General features: G+C 55.6%; 1 protein-coding gene across 4 annotated transcripts; it reads right to left on the reverse strand.

Moving 5' to 3' along the window:
* Positions 1–269: 269 nt before the first annotated feature.
* BCAT2 (branched chain amino acid transaminase 2) lies at positions 270–16,995 on the reverse strand. Of its 4 annotated transcripts, XM_084958582.1 has the most exons (12): positions 16,947–16,995; positions 13,105–13,218; positions 11,959–12,033; positions 11,432–11,635; positions 6,168–6,278; positions 5,954–6,073; positions 5,686–5,849; positions 3,731–3,873; positions 3,471–3,556; positions 3,163–3,303; positions 3,008–3,082; positions 270–1,654 (listed from the first exon to the last, which is right to left on the reverse strand). In XM_084958582.1, exons 4-12 carry the CDS (start codon positions 11,612–11,614, stop codon positions 1,616–1,618), a joined length of 1,062 nt encoding a protein of 353 aa, XP_084814708.1. In that variant the 5' UTR covers positions 11,615–11,635; positions 11,959–12,033; positions 13,105–13,218; positions 16,947–16,995; the 3' UTR covers positions 270–1,615. The 4 variants fall into 4 exon arrangements, with proteins under 4 accessions (XP_084814708.1, XP_013854064.1, NP_001431657.1 ...); NM_001444728.1 differs by lacking the exons at positions 13,105–13,218; positions 16,947–16,995 and adding an exon at positions 15,848–16,046 and having other exon boundaries at positions 272–1,654; XM_013998610.3 differs by lacking the exons at positions 5,954–6,073; positions 13,105–13,218; positions 16,947–16,995 and adding an exon at positions 15,848–15,924.
* Between the last annotated feature and the right edge of the window lie 587 nt (positions 16,996–17,582).

Below are 17,582 nucleotides of genomic sequence, written 5' to 3' on the forward strand. Positions count from 1 at the left end.
GGATCGAGCATTGCTGTGAGCTGTGGTGTAGGTCACAGACACAGCTCAGATCCTGCGTTGCTGTGGCTGTGGCGTAGGCCGGTGGCTACAGCTCCAATTCGACCCCTAGCCTGGGAACCTCCATATGCCAAAGGACTGGCCCAAGAAATGGCAAAAAGACAAAAAAAAAAAAAAAAAAAAGAGTTACAAGGAAGCAAAGAAACTTTTGGCTACAAGTCACAGACACACACAAAACACAATGGCAAATAACGAACGACAAATAGCCGAAGTGGCTTAAATGGGGTTTTGTTTTGAAATTTTTCGTAACAAAACAATCCAGAAATCAGAGGTTTCATGGTTGGAGGAGCCTGGGGTGTTTGTGCTCTGCCACCCTCAGTGAGTGGGCATTGGACCTCTTGGCCATGAAATGGCTGCAGCAGCTCCAGGCATCACTTGCAGGTGATTCCATGCAAGGCAGGGAAAGAGGAAAAGAGGTGGCCCTTCTGGAGTGTCCCCTGAGGCCTCCAGGCACATTTCCCCTTGTGTCCCCTTGGCCTGTGGGAGCCCTTGAAGCAACCACTGACAAAAGAGAACCAGGGGGTGCGGGGAGGGGTGACTCCTGCCCCAGCAAATCAAAATTCTAATCTCCAAGCTGCTGGCTGCTGGACAGGCCATGATGGAATTGACCCAAGAGTCTCTCAGGGTCTCCCTCCAAGCTGGATCAGAGCTCAGATGGCACAGCCCGGGTTACACACCAAGTACCCGGGTTAACAGAGGCAGGTTTGAATCTAGACCTACAACCAGTTATGCCTGGTCCTGCAGGGTCCTAGTCTTTCTGGGTGTAGAAAGACCCCTTTGGGGCCAAATTGGAGGCCTGGATAAGGAACCAGGCAGGAGAAGACAAGATCTGGGCTAAAGCCAAGAAAACAGACAGGGCAGATCCGGGAAAAGGACAGGGCGTGGGGGCTGATGGGCTTTGGGGAAGGGGTATAGTGCCAAGAGGTTTGGCTTATTGACCGGAATGTACAATGGGGCTGCTGTCCCCCAGATGGGGAGTGGGGGAGGCACCAGTTAGTGGGGGACAATACAAAGCTCATTTTGTGACGAAGTGGACTAGTCCCCCCCTCCTCCCAAGGGAACAGCCAGGACATCGGGAGCTTGGATTGCTGGGCCCTTGAAAATGAAATGGGCTGAAGACCAGGATTTCTGGTTGAGACCCTTGAGTCCCTGAGTTGCACTATTGGAGATGGCAGTTAATGTCTTGTTCTTTGGCATTTTATTTCAAAACTGCAGCAAGAAAAAAAAGGTCAACGGCAGCACCAGGAGATTCGGCTTGAGAATGGAGATGCAGAGTTGGGGTCAAAGATTGACCCCACAGCATGGAGCAGCGGGGAGTCCGGGTCCCCAAGGCCTGAGAGGTGGGGCTAGGGGCCAAGACACCTGGATCGGGCCCTTATGGCTTTGGGAGTGAAATGTGGGGGTGCTGGAGCCCCAGGCACCCCGTCCCCGCGCCCCATCCCTCTTTCTATTTCATATTGCACTTCAGGTGAGTCATTGGTATGGAGGCGAAGGTTCAACAGGGACTGGATGCTACAGGTCATTGGATCCCTGGAGTGATCGCGCACAGTCCATAGCGTCACACCTGGAGCATCCACTCGTGGGCTTTTGTTCCGTACTGGGGGGGCGGAATAAGAGAGGCAGAAGTGAGAGGAAGCCACACTACAACTCCCAGCAGACCCTGGGGCGTCCCAGCCTAAATGCTGGCGAGTTGTGCCCCCCAGGTCCTCATGGGAAATGTAGTCCACTTCCCGGAAGTCCACCTACAATCCTGGGGAAGGGGCGTCTTGGCAAAGATGGCGCAGAGGCTCAAGGGAGATGTAGTTCTGCACAGAGGAGTTTTTTTGTTTGTTTTTGGTCTTTTTGCCTTTTCTAGGGCCACTCCCTTGGCATATGGAGGTTCCTAGGCTAGGGGCTGAATCCGAGCTGTAGCTGCCCGCCTACGCCAGAGCCACAGCAACGGGGGATCCAAGCCTCGGCTGCGACCTACACCACAGCTCACGGCAATGCCTTAACCCACTGAGCGAGGCCAGAGATCGAACCTGCAACCTCATGGTTCCTAGTCGGATTCGTTAACCACTGAGCCACGACGGGAACTCCTGCACAGAGGAGTTATTGCAAGGCCCGGAAGCCTCTTGAGAAAAGTAGTTTTCAGCTGAGAAAGGCTGGATAGTTGAGAGATGTAGCTCTAGAAGTTCCCTCCATGGCTCAGCGGTTGAGGAGCTCAACCGGTGTCCATGAGGACACGGGTTCGATCCCTGACATCACCCGGTGGGCTGGGATCCATGGTTGCCCTGAGCTCTGGTGTAGGTGGAGGAAAGGGCCCGGATCCCACGTTGCTGTGGCTGTGGTGTAGGACGGCGGCTGCAGGCTCCGATTAGACTCCTAGCCTGAGAACCTCCATATGCCACGGGTGCGGCACTAAAAAGACAAAAAAAAAAAAAAAAAAAAAAAAATGAAGAAGAAGAAGTAGTTCGTTTACAGAAGCTCACAGGAAAGGTAGCTCTAGATCAAGTGCCATCAGGTGCCAGGAAAGGAAAGATGTCTGGGGTCTGGGCTTGTGAGAGGAGACGCTCCTAGGCCACAGAGGGGACTATGGTCCAGAGGCTTGTAGGCATGATTTCTTAGGCCAATGGAACAGCCCAGGGTCCCTCGGGATCCTTGGAGAGTGGACTTCAGTGGCCAGAAGGCTGGCTCACGGTCCCAGAAGATCACGAGAAGGGGGTTTCTCAAACTAGGGCTCCGGAAGCTCACAGAAAAGGGCCATTTAGCCCCAAGAAGTGTTCTAGGCCCTTGGCTCAAGGAGAGGAAACTCCATCTGGGCCGAGGCGGATGCCAGGAGCCATTACCAGCTCGTGGGACTATGGGGGTGGGGTGGGGGCAGGGAGGGAGCCTCAGTCCAGAGGCTCCGGGGACATGAACTTCTCTGGGGCACAAGCATCCAGCCCGTCTCCAAGCAAGCGCCTCTCACCTGGATCATCTTCAGCTCGTTATAGAAGCGGAGGATCAGCTCAGGCCCATTTTCCATGGTGGGAATGTGGAGGAACTGGGGGAAAAGGGCCCGTGAGGAGGGTGGCCCCGCCCCCTTCTCCTCTCTTTCTTGGCCCCGGGCGGCCCCCACCTCACCTTGCCTTGGTACAGGATTCGGTGCACGGGGCAGACCTGGCAAGCGGTGCCTGAGCCAAAGACTTCTCGAACCCGGCCGTGCTCCAGGGCCCGCAGGAACTCGTTCATGGTCATCTTACGCTCAGTCACCCGGAACTCGCCCTGCCGGCCAAGTCAGATACATCTGAGCCCTGTCGCTCCCTCCCTCCGGAAGGACAGTGAGAAAGACAGAGTCCCCCCCCCCAGAGAGGGGCGGTGCCATGCCATTTTGCCTCAGCCCCCCCCACCCCCGAACGGCAGGACCGCATCCCTCCCACCACCGCCCTCACCCAGGTCCGCGCCAGGTCCAGCAGACTCTGTCTGACGACTCCCGGCAGGATGATGCCGTCCAGGGCGGGGGTCACCAGCTCCAGCGCTGGGCCAGGTGTCAGGGATAGAGGGTTACCTCGAAGCCTCCCATTCTCTAGGAGCCCCCCGACCCCACGCCACCCCCACTCCTACCCCCCAATCCCAGAGACCCGCACTCTGCTAAGACTTCCGCCCCCACCCACTTCCGCCGGAACTTGGGTTGCATCAGGGGTGGGCTCACCCCCATCCTCGTGGGTCCAGAAGACAAAGATGTTCATGGTACCCGCCTCGGTGAGCTCGTGATCAGGCCCGTACAGCCAGAGCACCTGCTCACAGCCCTTTTTTTTTGCCTCCTTCTGCACAAACACGGTGGGCCCGTAATTCCTGGTGGAGAGCGACATGGTGGACCAGGGCCAGGGACCCCCCCCATCCTTCCCCACCGTGGCCGGACAGGGGTCTTTCCAGACCAGGGCTGACCTGCTCCGCCGCTGCTCACAGCCCTTCCATGGCTCCCAAGTGCCGCTAGAGCCGAGAATCCCCGGTCAGTAGCTTGGGGGTCAAGACTCTAACCCACCCCTCTCCCTCCTCACCCAATGTGCTTCAAAACCACTGGTGATGTCACCTCGGAGAGGCGTTGTGGAACCTCCAGGCTGGGTTTCAGTTCTCCTTCTCAGCTGGCCAGATCAATTGGGCCACCTTGGTGATTTTCCAGACACCCTGGTTTTTTGGTTTGGTTTGGTTTGGTTTTTGACTTTTTAGGGCCACACCGCAGCATATGGTAGATCCTGGGCTAGGGGTCGAATGGGAACTGTAGCTGCAGGCCTACACCACAGCCACAGCAATGGGGGATTCGAGCCGCGTCTGCGACCCACACCACAGCTCACGGCAACACCGGATCCTTAACTCACTGAGCGAGGCCATATCACCCTGTTTTCACACTCACTGTCACCCTGCACCTGCTCACTAGCCCCCCCCCCCCCTCCCCGCCTCTGGGACAAGACCCCAGCCCTTCAGTCTGGTGTTCAGGGCTTGACCTGGTCTGGGGCTGCCTATTAAGCCTTTTGCCAAAACCAGGCCTATTTTTGTTCCCTGACAGCTTCCATGACTTGCCCCTCCTCCTTGTCCCCACACACGTGTCCCCCAGATTAGAAACTGTTCACCATCTTTTGTATCCAGGAAGTCATCTGCTCCATCAGGCTGAGCTGAGGTGTCACCACCTCCTCTGGAAGACTTTGCAATGTCCTGGTCAACTCTGGGCTTAGGCCACCCCCCATATTGGGGCTCCCACCAGCCTGGGAGCCCCTGGAGGGCAGGGCCCAGACCTTACATATCCGTGTCCCCCGCCTCACCCAGCACAGCGCCTGGCCCTCAGGAGACCTCACAAGATATATATGGGTCTTTTGGGGGGGGCTGCACCTGATGCATATGGAGGCTTCCAGGCTAGGGGCTGAATCAGAGCTTCAGCTGCCGGCCTACACCACAGCCACAGCAATGCTGAATCTGAGCTGCATCTGTGACCTACACCACAGCTCATGGCTATGCGGGATCCTTAACCCACTGAGCGAAGCCAGGGATGGAACCTGTGTCCTCATGGAAACCAGTGGGGTTCCTTAACCACTGAGCCACGACCAGAACTCGGCAAGATATATTTCAAAAGGGCCTGAATGAACCCCAAGCTGGGGCCACACTTGGCTGCCCCAACACACCCTTAGCCCACCCTCTGCCTTATCACTACCCGGGAACCAGCCTGGTCCTGTCGAGCCAAGACCCCGGGCAAGACAGACTTACACAGAAAGTCCACACGCAGGGTGACGGGTGGGGGAGCTCCAGGAGACTATGGGAGCCAGGCTAGGGGGCAGGGTGGGGTGCTGGTGGAGCCTGGGTTTTCAGGGGGGACTACCTGGGGAAAAGGCCAGTGAACTAAGGCTAAACTTCATTTCTGGAGCTTTTCCTGGCGGGGGCAGGCTACAATCCGAGTTTCTCCACTTACCTCCCCACCCAAGCCCTTCTGGTCTCTGAGCTGGTTTGTCCATAACGCTTCGCGCAGACCCCACCCCCACCGCGGTGCCAATGGCATTATATCCCAACATGCAAGCAGAGCTGTCCCCAACAGGACTAGAAGGACGGTGGACGCCCAGAGACGATGCCCGTGTCTCTGATGCCCGGGGCATCAGCAAGCGGCAAGGGACCACTTACCCCCCGATTTTGCAGTCGCCGACCCCGCCCACCCAGGCCCGGATGAATGATGGGTCAGCCAGGAGGGAGACAGGGCTCAAGGCCTCTCCAGGGAAGTAGGCGCCCACCGGGCAGAGGATGACGTACAGGAGGGCGTGCGTGGGGCTGCCCACTCCAAGGGAGGGCTGCGAAGGGCAGAAGCAGGCATCAGGGACCCAGGAGTCCAACGCCCCCCCAAAAAAAACCCTTGGCGCCCCCACCCCACCCCCAGCCCTGGGAGCCGGCCCACCTCGTTCCCGATGAGCACCGGCCGCACGTAAAGGCTGGTGCCGGCACTGTCAGGAACCCAGTCCCGGTCCACCTCCACCAGCCGGCGGATGCACTCCAGCAACTCGACCTTGTCGAAACTCTGAGGGTGCCGGTGTGTCAGGGCCCCACCCCTGCCACCCGCCACCCCGCAGCCCCTGGGCCCGGCCTGCGCCCTCCTCCCCCGGGCCCCTCACCGGCAGGCAGAGGCGCAGGGCCGAGCGCAGCATGCGGTCCATGTTGAGCCAAGGTCGGAAGAGGCGCACGCGCTGGTCCCCGCCTTTGTACGCCTTCAGGCCCTCAAAGAGCTGCGGGGACAGGCGGCCGGTCAGAGCTCGGGGACCAGCTCGGCCAGCCAGGCAGAGGCAGAGGCAGAGACAGAGGCTGGTACGCAGAGATACAGGCACAGCCAAGCGCCAGGATGGGCAACTGGGCACGGGGCGGGGGACAAACTCGCTGAGCCCGGAGAGGAGGAGAAAGAAAGGGAACATGCGATCCCGAGAGACCAAGAGATTGAGTTGAGACAGCAGAAGCGACAGACCCAGAGACGGGGCAGGGCGGGCCGCTTCCACATTCCTAGGACTATTTCTCAGGAAGGAAGACCGGTTTTCAAAGAGCCCTTGTGCCTTGGTTTAGAAGATACTGAAAGAGCTGAGGCTGAAAGAATTAGGGTGTCCGGGATTTATTTGCTTCCAAACGCTGCAGAAAGGGGAGAGTTAGTGGAAGTCCAGATCCAAGAAGGCTGTGAACAACCAGTGCTAACTGGTGAAGCCTGGCAGGGGCGTGTGGGGGGCGGGGGGGGGGTATTATTATTCTTTTATGTTTGAAATGTCTCAACATAAATACTTTTCAATGCAAAGACAAAACAGAAACAAAAAACCAGACATTGCTCCCCACCCATGCCCTCTTGCTATCAAGAGAAAGCCCAGATCCTCCGCTTGGCCTTCCAGGTGCCACGAGATCGGGCCTCGCTCACCCCCAGCCTCCTATACTGACACGCACGAGGTCTATGGAGCCTCCATTGCCGCCACCAGCACCATAGGGTAGGTAGGGTTGGGGACAGACAACTCAGGACACACTGACCCTTGCCCCATGGTTTCATGTTGCTTCTTTCGGGTCTGCTTCACTATAGACTGAAAGTGCCAGGGGCAGGGACCACAGCTGATATATCACTAGAGAATCCCCCTGGTGTCCTATACCCAGGACAGTGTGTGACACCGAATAGGTTTTTGTTGAATGAATACATGGACGAATGAAGGATGCAAAAGAAACAAAAATAGAACATTTTGGGGGGAAAAAATGAAAAAACAGGAGTTCCCGTTGTGGTACAGGGGAAATGAATGTGACTAGTATCCATGAGGATGTGGGTTTGATTCCTGGCCTCACCCAGTGGGTTAAGGATCTGCCGTTGCCTTGAACTGTGGTGTGGGTCACAGATGCAGCTCAGACCTGGTGTTGCTGTGGCTATGGTGGAATCAGGCCGGCAGCAGCAGCTCTGATTCAACCCCTAGCCTGGGAACTTCATATGTCACAGGTGTGGCCCTTAAAAAAAAAAAAAAAAAAAAAAAAAAGCAAGGGCAAGAGGTAAGAGTAGGAAGGAGCCTTATCAAATATTCAAAGAGATTATAAACCTACAACCTTAAAATAAAGTGACACAGGGAGTTCCCTTTGTGGCTCAGCAGTTAACAAAACCAGCTAGGATCCCTGAGGATGCAGGTTCGATCCCTAGCCTGGCTCAGAAGGTTAAGGATCTGGTGTTGCCGTGAGCTGTGGTGTAGGCCGCAGACCCAGGTTGGATGTCACATGGCTACGGCTGTGGTGTAGGCCGGCAGCTGTAGCTCTGATTCGACCTCCATATGCCACGGGTGTGGCCCTAAAAAGCAAAAAAAATCCCAAAGTGACATTGACATGTGAAATGACAGACCGAACAAAGACAGAGACTAGGAAGTGGATTACAGTATTATGGAATCACTTTACTGACTACCTGAAAGTAAATCAACTATATTTCAATAAAAAAATTTTTTTGGTCTTTTTTAGGCCACACCCATAGCATATGTAGGTTCCCAGACTAGGGGTCGAATCAGAGCTACAGCTGCCGTCCTACACCACAGCCACAGCAACTTGGGATCCAAGCCACACCTGCGACCTATACCACAGCTCACGGCAACCCAGATCCTTAAGTCACTGAGCGAGGCCAGGGACTGAACCCACATCCTCGTGGATGCTATTTGGGTTCATTAACTGCTGAGCCACGCTGGAAACTCCCCAAAAATCTTAAAAACATGATTTAGTTAAATTGTGCTGGGACAGCCAAATATCCATGTCTGGGGTGGGGGGAATTAGATCCCTATCTCATACCTCACACCAAGAAAAATTCCAGGTAAAGTTCCCATCATGGTTCAGTGGTTAACAAATCCAACTAGGAACCATGAGGTTGCGTGTTCGATCCCTGGCCTTGCTCAGTGGGTTAAGGATCCGGTGTTGTCGTGAGCTATGGTGTAGGTTGCAGATGTGGCCTGGATCCTGTGTTGCTGTGGCTTTGGCGTAGGCCGGTGGCTACAGCTCCAACTGTACTCCTAGCCTGGGAACCTCCATATGCCTCGAGAGAGGCCCAAGAAATGGCAAAAAGACAAAAAAAGAAAAAGAAAAAGAAAAATTCCAGGTGGGTTAAAGTTTGAGAAGAGAAAAAAAATTTAAACCATAAAAGCTATAGATGAAAACACCAGATGACTGTTTTTTTGTTTGTTTGTTTGTTTGTTTCTTTTTACCATTTCTTGGGCTGCTCCCACGGCATATGGATGTTCCCAGGCTAGGGGTCGAATCGGAGCTGTAGCCACCGGCCAACACCCGAGCCACAGCAACGTGGGATCCAAGCCACAGCTCACGGCAACACTGGATCCTTAACCCACTGAGTGAGGCCAGGGATCGAACCTGCAACCTCATGGTTTCTAGTCAGATTCATTAACCACTGTGCCACGACGGGAACTCCCCAGATGACCATTTTAGATCTTGAATTGGGGATGGTGTTCTGAATATGACGAGTCACAGAAACCAAAAAGAAAAGATTGATACATTTGACTGCATAAAAATAAAACAAACTGGGGACTTACAACTCCTATTATAAATGGTTTATCTTGGAGTTCCCTGGTGGCCTGGTGGTTAAGGATTTGGTGTTGTCACTGCTATGGCTTGGATTCAATCCCTGGCCTAGGAACATCTGTATGCCATGGGTATAGCCATATAAAATTTAAAAATAAAAATACGTAAAACCACTCAGGAGGTTGGAAGGGATCTGAAAGTTTGACAAAGGTCAAGCAGGCCATGGGGAAACCGGCTTGGCCGGTAAGTGTGGCAACTGACACTTCTGTAGAGGTGGATATGGCTCAGTGTCTGTCACAATTACAGGCACACATACCCTTTGATCCAACAATTGCAGAAATGGAGAGGAGAGATACACTCGCAGTTAAGGGAAGCAATGCATTTACTAGTTTATTGCAACACTGCTTATAGCAGCACAAGACTGGAAACGACCTGGGTGTCCAACAATAGGGGATTGCCTTTGTGAGGATGGAATATTACACAGCAGCAAAAAGAAGGAAAAAGCTCTTCATGGGCTGCTCAAGAATCTCTGGGCTACATGAAAAGAAGGAAGCAAGGTGCTCAACAGTGAGAGTCATGGACACTGACTTTTTTTTTTTTTTGGCCGTGCCAGTGGCATGTGGAAATTCTGGGCCAGGGATCAAACCCACGCCATGGCAGTGACTCAAGCCACCGCAGTGTCAACAAGGATCCTTGACCGAGCCTGGAACCTCCATAGGTGGTGGGTGCGGCCCTGAAAAAAAGACAAAAGCAAACACAAGGGAAGTGCCTGTATGCTGACTTTTGAGGGGGAATAATGGAGTGAAAAGATCATACACGCCGTGTAGACACCCAGAAAGCAGAGCTCTGGAAGGACATGGGGGCTGGCACCGGGATGGGGGTGGAGGAGGTATATTCATTCCCTCTTTGTATTTTTTTTTTTTTTTTTGGTCTTTTTGTCTTTTTAGGGCCGCACCAGTAGCAAATGGAGGCTCCCAGGCTAGGGGTCTAATTGGAGCTACAGCCGGTGGCCTACGCCACCGCCACAGCAACACAGGATCTGAGCCACTTCTTCGACCTACGCCACAGCTCATGGCAACACCAGATCTTTGATCCACTGAGCGAGGCCAGGGATCGAACCTGCAACCCCATGGTTCCTAGTCGGGTTCCTTTCCACTGCACCACGACGGGAACTGCCAGGACCTTCTTCAAACCCCTTCATCTGCACTCCCTTGACTAAAGAACAAGTGCTGGGTCCCCTGGCGTGTTGGGCTGGAAGGAGAGGCAAATACAAGACGGCCTCCAAAGACCACCTTCGGTGGGGGGTGTGGGGTGGGAGGTGGGGGTCAGGAAACCTCTGGACACATCCTGACTGTCCGTCCTAACTACCTGCTCCCCGAACTGGGCCGCCTCTGCACAGAACCCATCAAGTCCAATGTCCAGAGTATGTAGGAAGAAAAACCACCAAAATTCCGAAAGCAAAAGGAAAGAAAACAAGAAACACCTGCCTAATGTCACAGAACCATGTCCCCGGGGACAAAAATGACCCACACGGCAAACCAGCTATTAGAACTGCGAAAGGGTTCGTTCCAATTTTGTCACAACTGAAGCGTCCCTGGAAAGGCTGTGCTCTTGGCCGCAGCTCAGAGTAGTAAACCACAGGCCTTCCGGTCCTCTGTCCTCACAGGCTGCTCGCCAAGTCCCGCCAAGCCACCTGTGTCCCCATGTGAAGCATCTGAGCACCAGCCTCGGCCCTCCCTGTCCTTCCCCAGGCCCAGCCTGCCAATCCCTCAGGTCCCCAAATCTCTCTGCACCCCCATCCCAGCTCTAGCCACAGCCACACGGCCTGAGAGTGGTTTTACTTGACCCAGCCCTGGCTCTGCTCCAGGGCTGCCCAGTACCCTGGACAAGGTCCCAGCCCCTCAGCCCCTCTGCGGCCCTGGTGACATCCTCAGCCTTCCCTACCACGCTCCTACCTGCACTCCCCCTGAATATACTGGGCTCTTCTCTGTATTACGGACTGGCTGTCCTGTCTCCCTCTAATAGCCCAAGCTCCCCTCTTTGCCAGGAGAGACCCCTGGCACTTTCCGTCAAACTAGAGGTCCATGGGGTCCCTCTTCTGGCCTCATGCGGTGCATCAGCTGCTTCTATCGGCTCCCCTTGGACTGTCACCAGGCGTGGGCTTTCCAAACGAAGGAACGGGGGCTGCTCATCTTGGGGTATGCAGCGTCACCCAGCATGGAGCCCTCAGAATGTGGATGAGGAGCGCAGGGAAGTGAAAAACACCCAGAAAGCAAACCCAGGCAGGGAGTGCCAGCAAGAAACCCAGCAAGGGGGCAGAGAGGCGGAGGGAGGCTGGGAGGGAGGGCAGCCGCCCTGCCACCTGTAGGGAGTAGTGGAGAGCCGAGCAGGCTGGGTGCAGCGTGAGGTTCTGGAAGGGCTGGATTCGGGGCCGGCCCCAGCCCTTCTCCATGTTCCATTCCACCATCAGCATGTGGTCTGTGAATGTCTTCCCAAACAGGAGGCACTCGCTGGGGTCAGGCTTCTTATGAGGCTCCCGTGTCATTTCCAGCTGCAGGTCGGCAGCCTGAGAAAAGACAGGGATCCTGGAATCTGATCACAACCTCTGATCTGAAAAACTACAACTCCCATGAGCCCCTGAGGCTACGACCAGGAGAGAAGAGGGGATCTGCAGCCCCAGAGGCTTCTGGGACATGCAGTTTCATCTCCTTCCCACAGCCTGACGGCAGGAAAATGGGCTACCCCCTTGCCTGCCTTCTTCTCCTTTGGGCCTCAGACCTTTCGCAGATGCCCAAATCCAGCCCCCAGCCCTCTCCTCCCTTAGACCAAGTGGTCCAGACCCCCAGCCCCTCTTCCGTGAGATCCAAAAGTATAGTCCCCTCCCATCACCTTGAAGCTGGATGAGGCATATCTTCGGGGACCACACAGAAGCCAAGGAACAGGGAGAAATTTTCGGGCCCAAATCTGGGGGTGGGGATAGAAGTAAAAAAGCTGGTGAAGCCAGGAGTGGGAACAGGGGGCCCTGGCACCACCTTTGCTACGTCCTGCACTCGGGAGGGTCATCTGATGCTTTGTCTCGGGCCCAGTGCATTCAAAACAAGGCATTCGGCCCTGACGACGTCCCTTCCCCCGTCCTGATCACCAAGTAACAGGAGGAGATCCCAAAGGAATCCAAGTCCCCACCCCCCCACCCTCCACCCGCCCCCTTCCCTAGAAGGAGCTGAATCAACTCCCACCCCCTCCTCCACACTGGGGCAAAGTCAAACACAGGCGCCTCCTATCCCAGGGAACTTTGGCCTCAGCCCTGAGACCAGCTCAGACAGAAGACCATGGGGAAGGCGCACAGGTAAGTGAAGGCCTCCTGGGGCACCCAAATCCTGAGAGGAGTTAGAAAAGTGAGGGGCCTATAGGTCATGCTCCCTCGGACCCAGGAGTCTCGCTCTCTCTCTTTTTTTTTTTTTTTTTTTTTTTTCGTTTTTTACGGCCATACCCACGGCAAATGGAGGTTCCCAGGCTAGGGGTCGAATTGGAACTACAGCTGCTGGCCTACACCTCAGCCACAGCCACAAAGGATCCAAACCACATCCGTGCCCTGCCCCACCATGCACCGCCATGCCAGACCCTTAACCCACTAAGCGAGGCCAGGGATCGAACCTGTGTCTTCATGGATACTAGTTGGGTTTGCTACTGCTGAGCCACAGAGGGAACCCCAGACCCATGAGTTTAGACCCTCACCCCTTCTTCCCTGAGACCCAGGACTTGGACCCCCAGCCCCTCCTCCCTCAGACCCAGGATTCCAAGTGCTAAGTCTTTTAGGGTATTAGATCAGCTGGGCTCAGTTTACCTGAGGCCCCAAACCCGCAGATTGGACACCAGTGATTCTAATTCCCTTCAGATCCCAGGACTGAGGGACAGTCACATGGACCTAGAGGCCATTCTAGTCATCAAGGGGCACTGCTCAGATGAACACGTCTGTTGTGGTCCTGCCCGAGGCCAGCAGGGGAGAGCAGGTCTGGCTGCATCCAGGAGACTGACCTCTCCCCAGTAGTCTTTGACCTCACGATGCCTCTTTCTCCAGCCTGGTGGGAAGGCAGCTGTGTCACAAGGTTTGAGGACACGGAACAGCCTAGCCTGCTCCTGCCCTGTGAGCTGGGGAAACGGAGGACGGACGTGAACGGCAGAAGTCACTGGTCAGTAGGTGAGTCATGGGGAGCGGGGGGTGCAGGGGTGCACTGTCCTAAAATCTAAGCCGTGAAGTCTGTGGAGTGGTGCCAGATGGTGTGGGGCCTGAAGGCTTCTGGGATGATCAGTGTGGGTGTGGGTGCCAGGCATGGCCTCTAGGTGGCGATGTGTAGCCTGCCCCAGCCTGTGGTCAAGCTGCTGCCCAGGAGGGGACAGGACACCCACCGTAGGAAGAAAATACAGACACGCAGGGTGGAGACAGCCAGCATGTGGGCAGGAAAGCAGCCCTCAGAATGGAAGAAAAAAAAAATAGGGAAGAGCAAGAATAAGAAAAAGATAGAGGAGTTTTTGTTGTGGCTCAGAGGAAACGAACCTGACTAGTATCCATGAGGATGCGGGTTCGATCCCTGGCCTTGCACAGTGGGGTAAGGACCCGGCGTTGCTGTGGCTGTGGTGTAGGCCGGCAGCTGCACCTCTGATTTGACCCCTAGCCTGGGAACTTCCATATGCCACAGGTGTGGCCCTAAAAGAAAAGAAAAGAAAGTATGGAAGTCAAGATAAAGAGAAGCCAGGAGAGAGAGAACAGGGAAAAGGGGAGAAACAGACAAAGACCAGACTTGCGATGACAGCACAAATGCAAAAGAAGGAGACCGAGGGAAATGAGGAAAGATGGGGAGAGATGGAGCGATGCCAGCACCTGGAGGGAAACAGTCCCAGGGAGGCTTAGAGACTGAGATATCCAGGAGAAGCCGGGAGGAGAGGCAAGACCGCACACCCACAAGGCAGAGAGGAAAGCGCCAGGCACTGTTTTCAGATTATAAGCCTGCACTGGCCACAGAGACCCTGCCCCCTGGAAGAAGCGACCTTGTTCCTCCAGGAGCAAGGGTCTCACCTCAGCTCGGAGGTCATGAACCTGACTAGTATCCATGAGGATGCAGGTTATAATCCACCCCCTGATACCCCAAACCCTGGGGGATGGGGCCCAGAGGAGATCTCCGATGGTAAACGGGCTTTGGGGACAAAGAGTGTACAAGGATTGGGGCTGAATTAAGAAAAGAGAAATGGTTGGTGGAGTTCCCGTCGTGGTACAGTGGTTGGTGAATCCGACTGGGAACCATGAGGTTGCAGGTTCGATCCCTGGCCTTGCTCCGTGGGTTAAGGGTTCGGTGTTGCCATGAGCTGTGGTGTAGGTTGCAGACGTGTCTTGGATCCCGCATTGCTGTGGCTGTGGTGTAGGCCAGTGACTACAGCTCCGATTCGACCCCTAGCCTGGGAATCTCCATATGCCACAGAAGCGGCCCCAGAAAAGGCAAAAAGACAAAAAAAGAAAAGAAAAGAGAAATGGCTGGGGGAGGGGGTGGATATGCACAGGGCAGGACTCCAACATGCTGGAGCCTTCTTGTTAAAGCTCAGGACTGTCCTAACGTGGCCCAGGAAGGTCACCATTAAAGCCAAGGATTGTCTCTATCATAGCTTAGCTGTCCTTCACACTTCGGGACTGACCCCATTTTACAGCCCGGGAAAGGTCTCTATCATGAGCAGGGCTGTCCTTGTCCCAGCAAGGGACCATCTGGACCATAACCCGCACATGACCCAGTCAAAGCCCAGGACTGATCCCCATGACATGCAGAACTGACCCACCATAGCCGAGGTCTCACAAGAAACCAGGACTGTCCTATGACAGCCCAAGATTCTCCGCATCATCACCCAGACTGTCCCCATCGCTGCCCGGAACTGTCCCACCACAGCCCAGCAGTGTCACCATCAAAGCCTAGCCCGCCTCGGTGGCAGTCCGAGCCTGTCTCAGTCACTCTGAGAAAGTAAAAGTCTGCCCTGCTCTCCATCAGGCTGGGATAAGAGTCCCAGATAAAGTCAACTACAAAGTTAACAGAAACCACTTTTCCCACCGTCAGGCTGCAGCTGTCAAGGGTTGTAAAGACACCCCCCCCCACACACACACACCAAGTTATTAGTATTGTATCCTTGTTTTCTAAAACCACGGACCGAAGCTCTGCTTGTTGCCATCCTGTCCGTAAGAACGGAGGGTCCCCTTCTCGCCTGGACGATCTCAGTCACTGACAGGGAGATGCTGCCTCGGTCCCCCACCACCACCCCCGGGTGGAGAGTTCCAGATGAGAGGTTTCAGGGACACATGAGACATCTATCTTTAGTTCCAAGAAAACAGGGCGCTGGATCCAATTCCCATGAGTGACCTGAGACTGAACCCTATGCCTTCCTCCTACCTCTACCCCTAGGGGTCCGAGGTCCTGGGCGTCTTAGCCCGGCTCCCCCACCGGCTGCCTATTCCCTCCTAACCCATCCCGCCACCCCAGCCCCACGGCTCTCTCCTTATAGGCTCCTCCTCCACGTTCCCCTCCGTGTGGCTCCCATCTGGGTCCCCTTCCCAACGTTGACCTCTCTCCCCCTCCCCGCCTGGAAGGCCTTGTGCTGCTTTCTCCGGGGCCTCCTCCTCCTCGGCGCCCCGCGGCGGAACCCGAGTGCGGGAGGAGCGGGTGCCACGCCGGAGAGGCCACGGGCGAGGGGTCCACCCGAAGTGCGCCTCCCCGCAGGGTCTCCCACCCGGCCGCGAACCCACCTGCCTCAAGGCGGCTGCAGCCATGGTCCGAGCGGCGGGGATCTGTGCCCGGCCCGGGTGCGGCGGGCGAGAAAGACGTTCCGGCTCCGCCCCGCTCACGCCCCCTCGCGTGGGATGACGGCCAGCCCAGCGCCCTAGGCTGCCCAGGCCTTCCCAGTTATAGGGCGCTGGAGGGGGAACTGGGCCCTGCTGCAGAGCGCATGCGCCGGAACCCGCGGGGGGCCGGGGGGGGAACCCTCCTCCCCGCCCCCGCGCAAGAGCCAGCGTGCAACGGCTTCCAAACTGCGTTTTAATAGATCCAGAACTGTTCCGGGGCGCTAACAAAGGCCAGCAGCCCGAGATAAGAGAGGGGAAACGCAGGAAGCAGTGATCTTCACGCACCACGATTCTTGGGGAAAAGCAAACCCCGCTCTAAATATCGGTGGGAGCAGAGAGTACGGAAAAACGCGCGGGAAAAGGGAGGGGACTCCGAAGAGGGCGGCAGGTGTGGATGGAGCAGGAGCTTCCCTCTGGATACTCTATTTGAATACAGGTTTTTCTTTGCAACGAGAAGATAACGTGTGCATTCTTTGTAACTTTTAAAGAGAAACACCCACACTGTTCACCTTGCCTCCTACCACCTCTTTTCATCAGTGGTAAAATTTCAATCCCCCACTTCATCAGAGGGCTTCCGTGAGCAGCCCTTAGAATAGGATTTCCTGGTTTATGCCCCTTCGGGAGTGTCTCCCCAGCTTCAGGACCCCCAGAGGCAGAGTTAGACGATTACAGCCCCGCAGGGTCCCTCTAATCGCCAGCTGGTCAAACCCGCATCGGTGTCCCCTACGCCACGCCACGCGGTCACTGTGTCCCCCCGAACCTTCCAGGAGTTCCCCCAACTCCTGCATCGGGGTTACTTTGACACCAAAATATTGTTCCTCTTGTGTATTCAAACTCAGTCCCTGGTTCACTGCGTCTCCGTAATTCTACCCTGCGACACTATGCCCCCAAATTCTGTCCCGCAGCCTTAACAGTCACAGGCCCAGGTGGTCAAATCTGAACGCTCTCCAGCAAAGTGTCTCCGCCTTCCCTCCCTCCTCCCCAGCCCTCTTCCCCCCTCAACCTTGGCTGGAGCCTTAGCGGTGCCGCGCCCAGGCCAGTTGGTGATTGCTGCACACACACCCCCGCCGCGGCCAATCCGCAGCAGTGATGCAGCTCCACCTCCCAGCCTGGGGGCCCCCACCTCGAGGAAACTTGGTACCTCCCAGCCGGGGAGTCATGCCACTTAATTTCCTCCTACCTCCCCTTTAGTTTCCCAGTCCTCTAAATTCAGGCATCCAGACACCAGCTCTTCCTTCCTCGGACCCCGGATTTTCAACCCCCGGTTTTTTCTTCCTTCTCGACTTTTGGGGCTGGCCACCCTCCTACTCTGCTGGCAGAGAGGTCTAAACTCCTTTCCCCTAAGGGCCAAGAATAAACAGGGAGGCCTTTTTGCTTTACCTCCTTCATTATTTCCAAATTAGAGTTTGATTTACTCTCCCCTGCGGGCTTGTTTAATTACTGCTCGGTAGCAGCCGGCTGGCAATACTTTTCCCAGGAGCCCCCGGGTTGCTCCTGCCGCAAGGCCTTCTGGAAATCGTAATCCCTGGGGTCCAGGCCTCCAGTGGAAATGGGGGAGGGCAAGGATTAGGGTTTTTTGGTGGTTTTTTTTTTTGCCTTTTTCTAGAGCCACACCTGCAGCATATGGAGGTTCCTAGGC

Source organism: Sus scrofa, chromosome 6 (genome assembly GCF_054392235.1).
Source record: "Sus scrofa isolate SSC_HxYL_T2T_F1_AM1 chromosome 6, Sscrofa_HxYL_maternal_Yorkshire_Landrace_v2.0, whole genome shotgun sequence".
Taxonomy (NCBI): Eukaryota; Metazoa; Chordata; class Mammalia; order Artiodactyla; family Suidae; genus Sus; species Sus scrofa.

What these genes read in the sequence shown, in the direction of transcription:
- BCAT2 (NM_001444728.1), bottom strand. Translation starts at nt 15,871, where the DNA reads ATGGCTGCAGCCGCCTTGAGGCAG. An exon ending in GGCGACTGCAAAATCGGGGG is followed by an intron (nt 3,874 to 5,685) that starts GTAAGTGGTCCC and finishes GCTCTCCACCAG; the next exon opens with GAATTACGGGCCCACCGTGT. An exon ending in CTGGACCCACGAGGATGGGG is followed by an intron (nt 3,557 to 3,730) that starts GTGAGCCCACCC and finishes CACCTGGCCCAG; the next exon opens with CGCTGGAGCTGGTGACCCCC.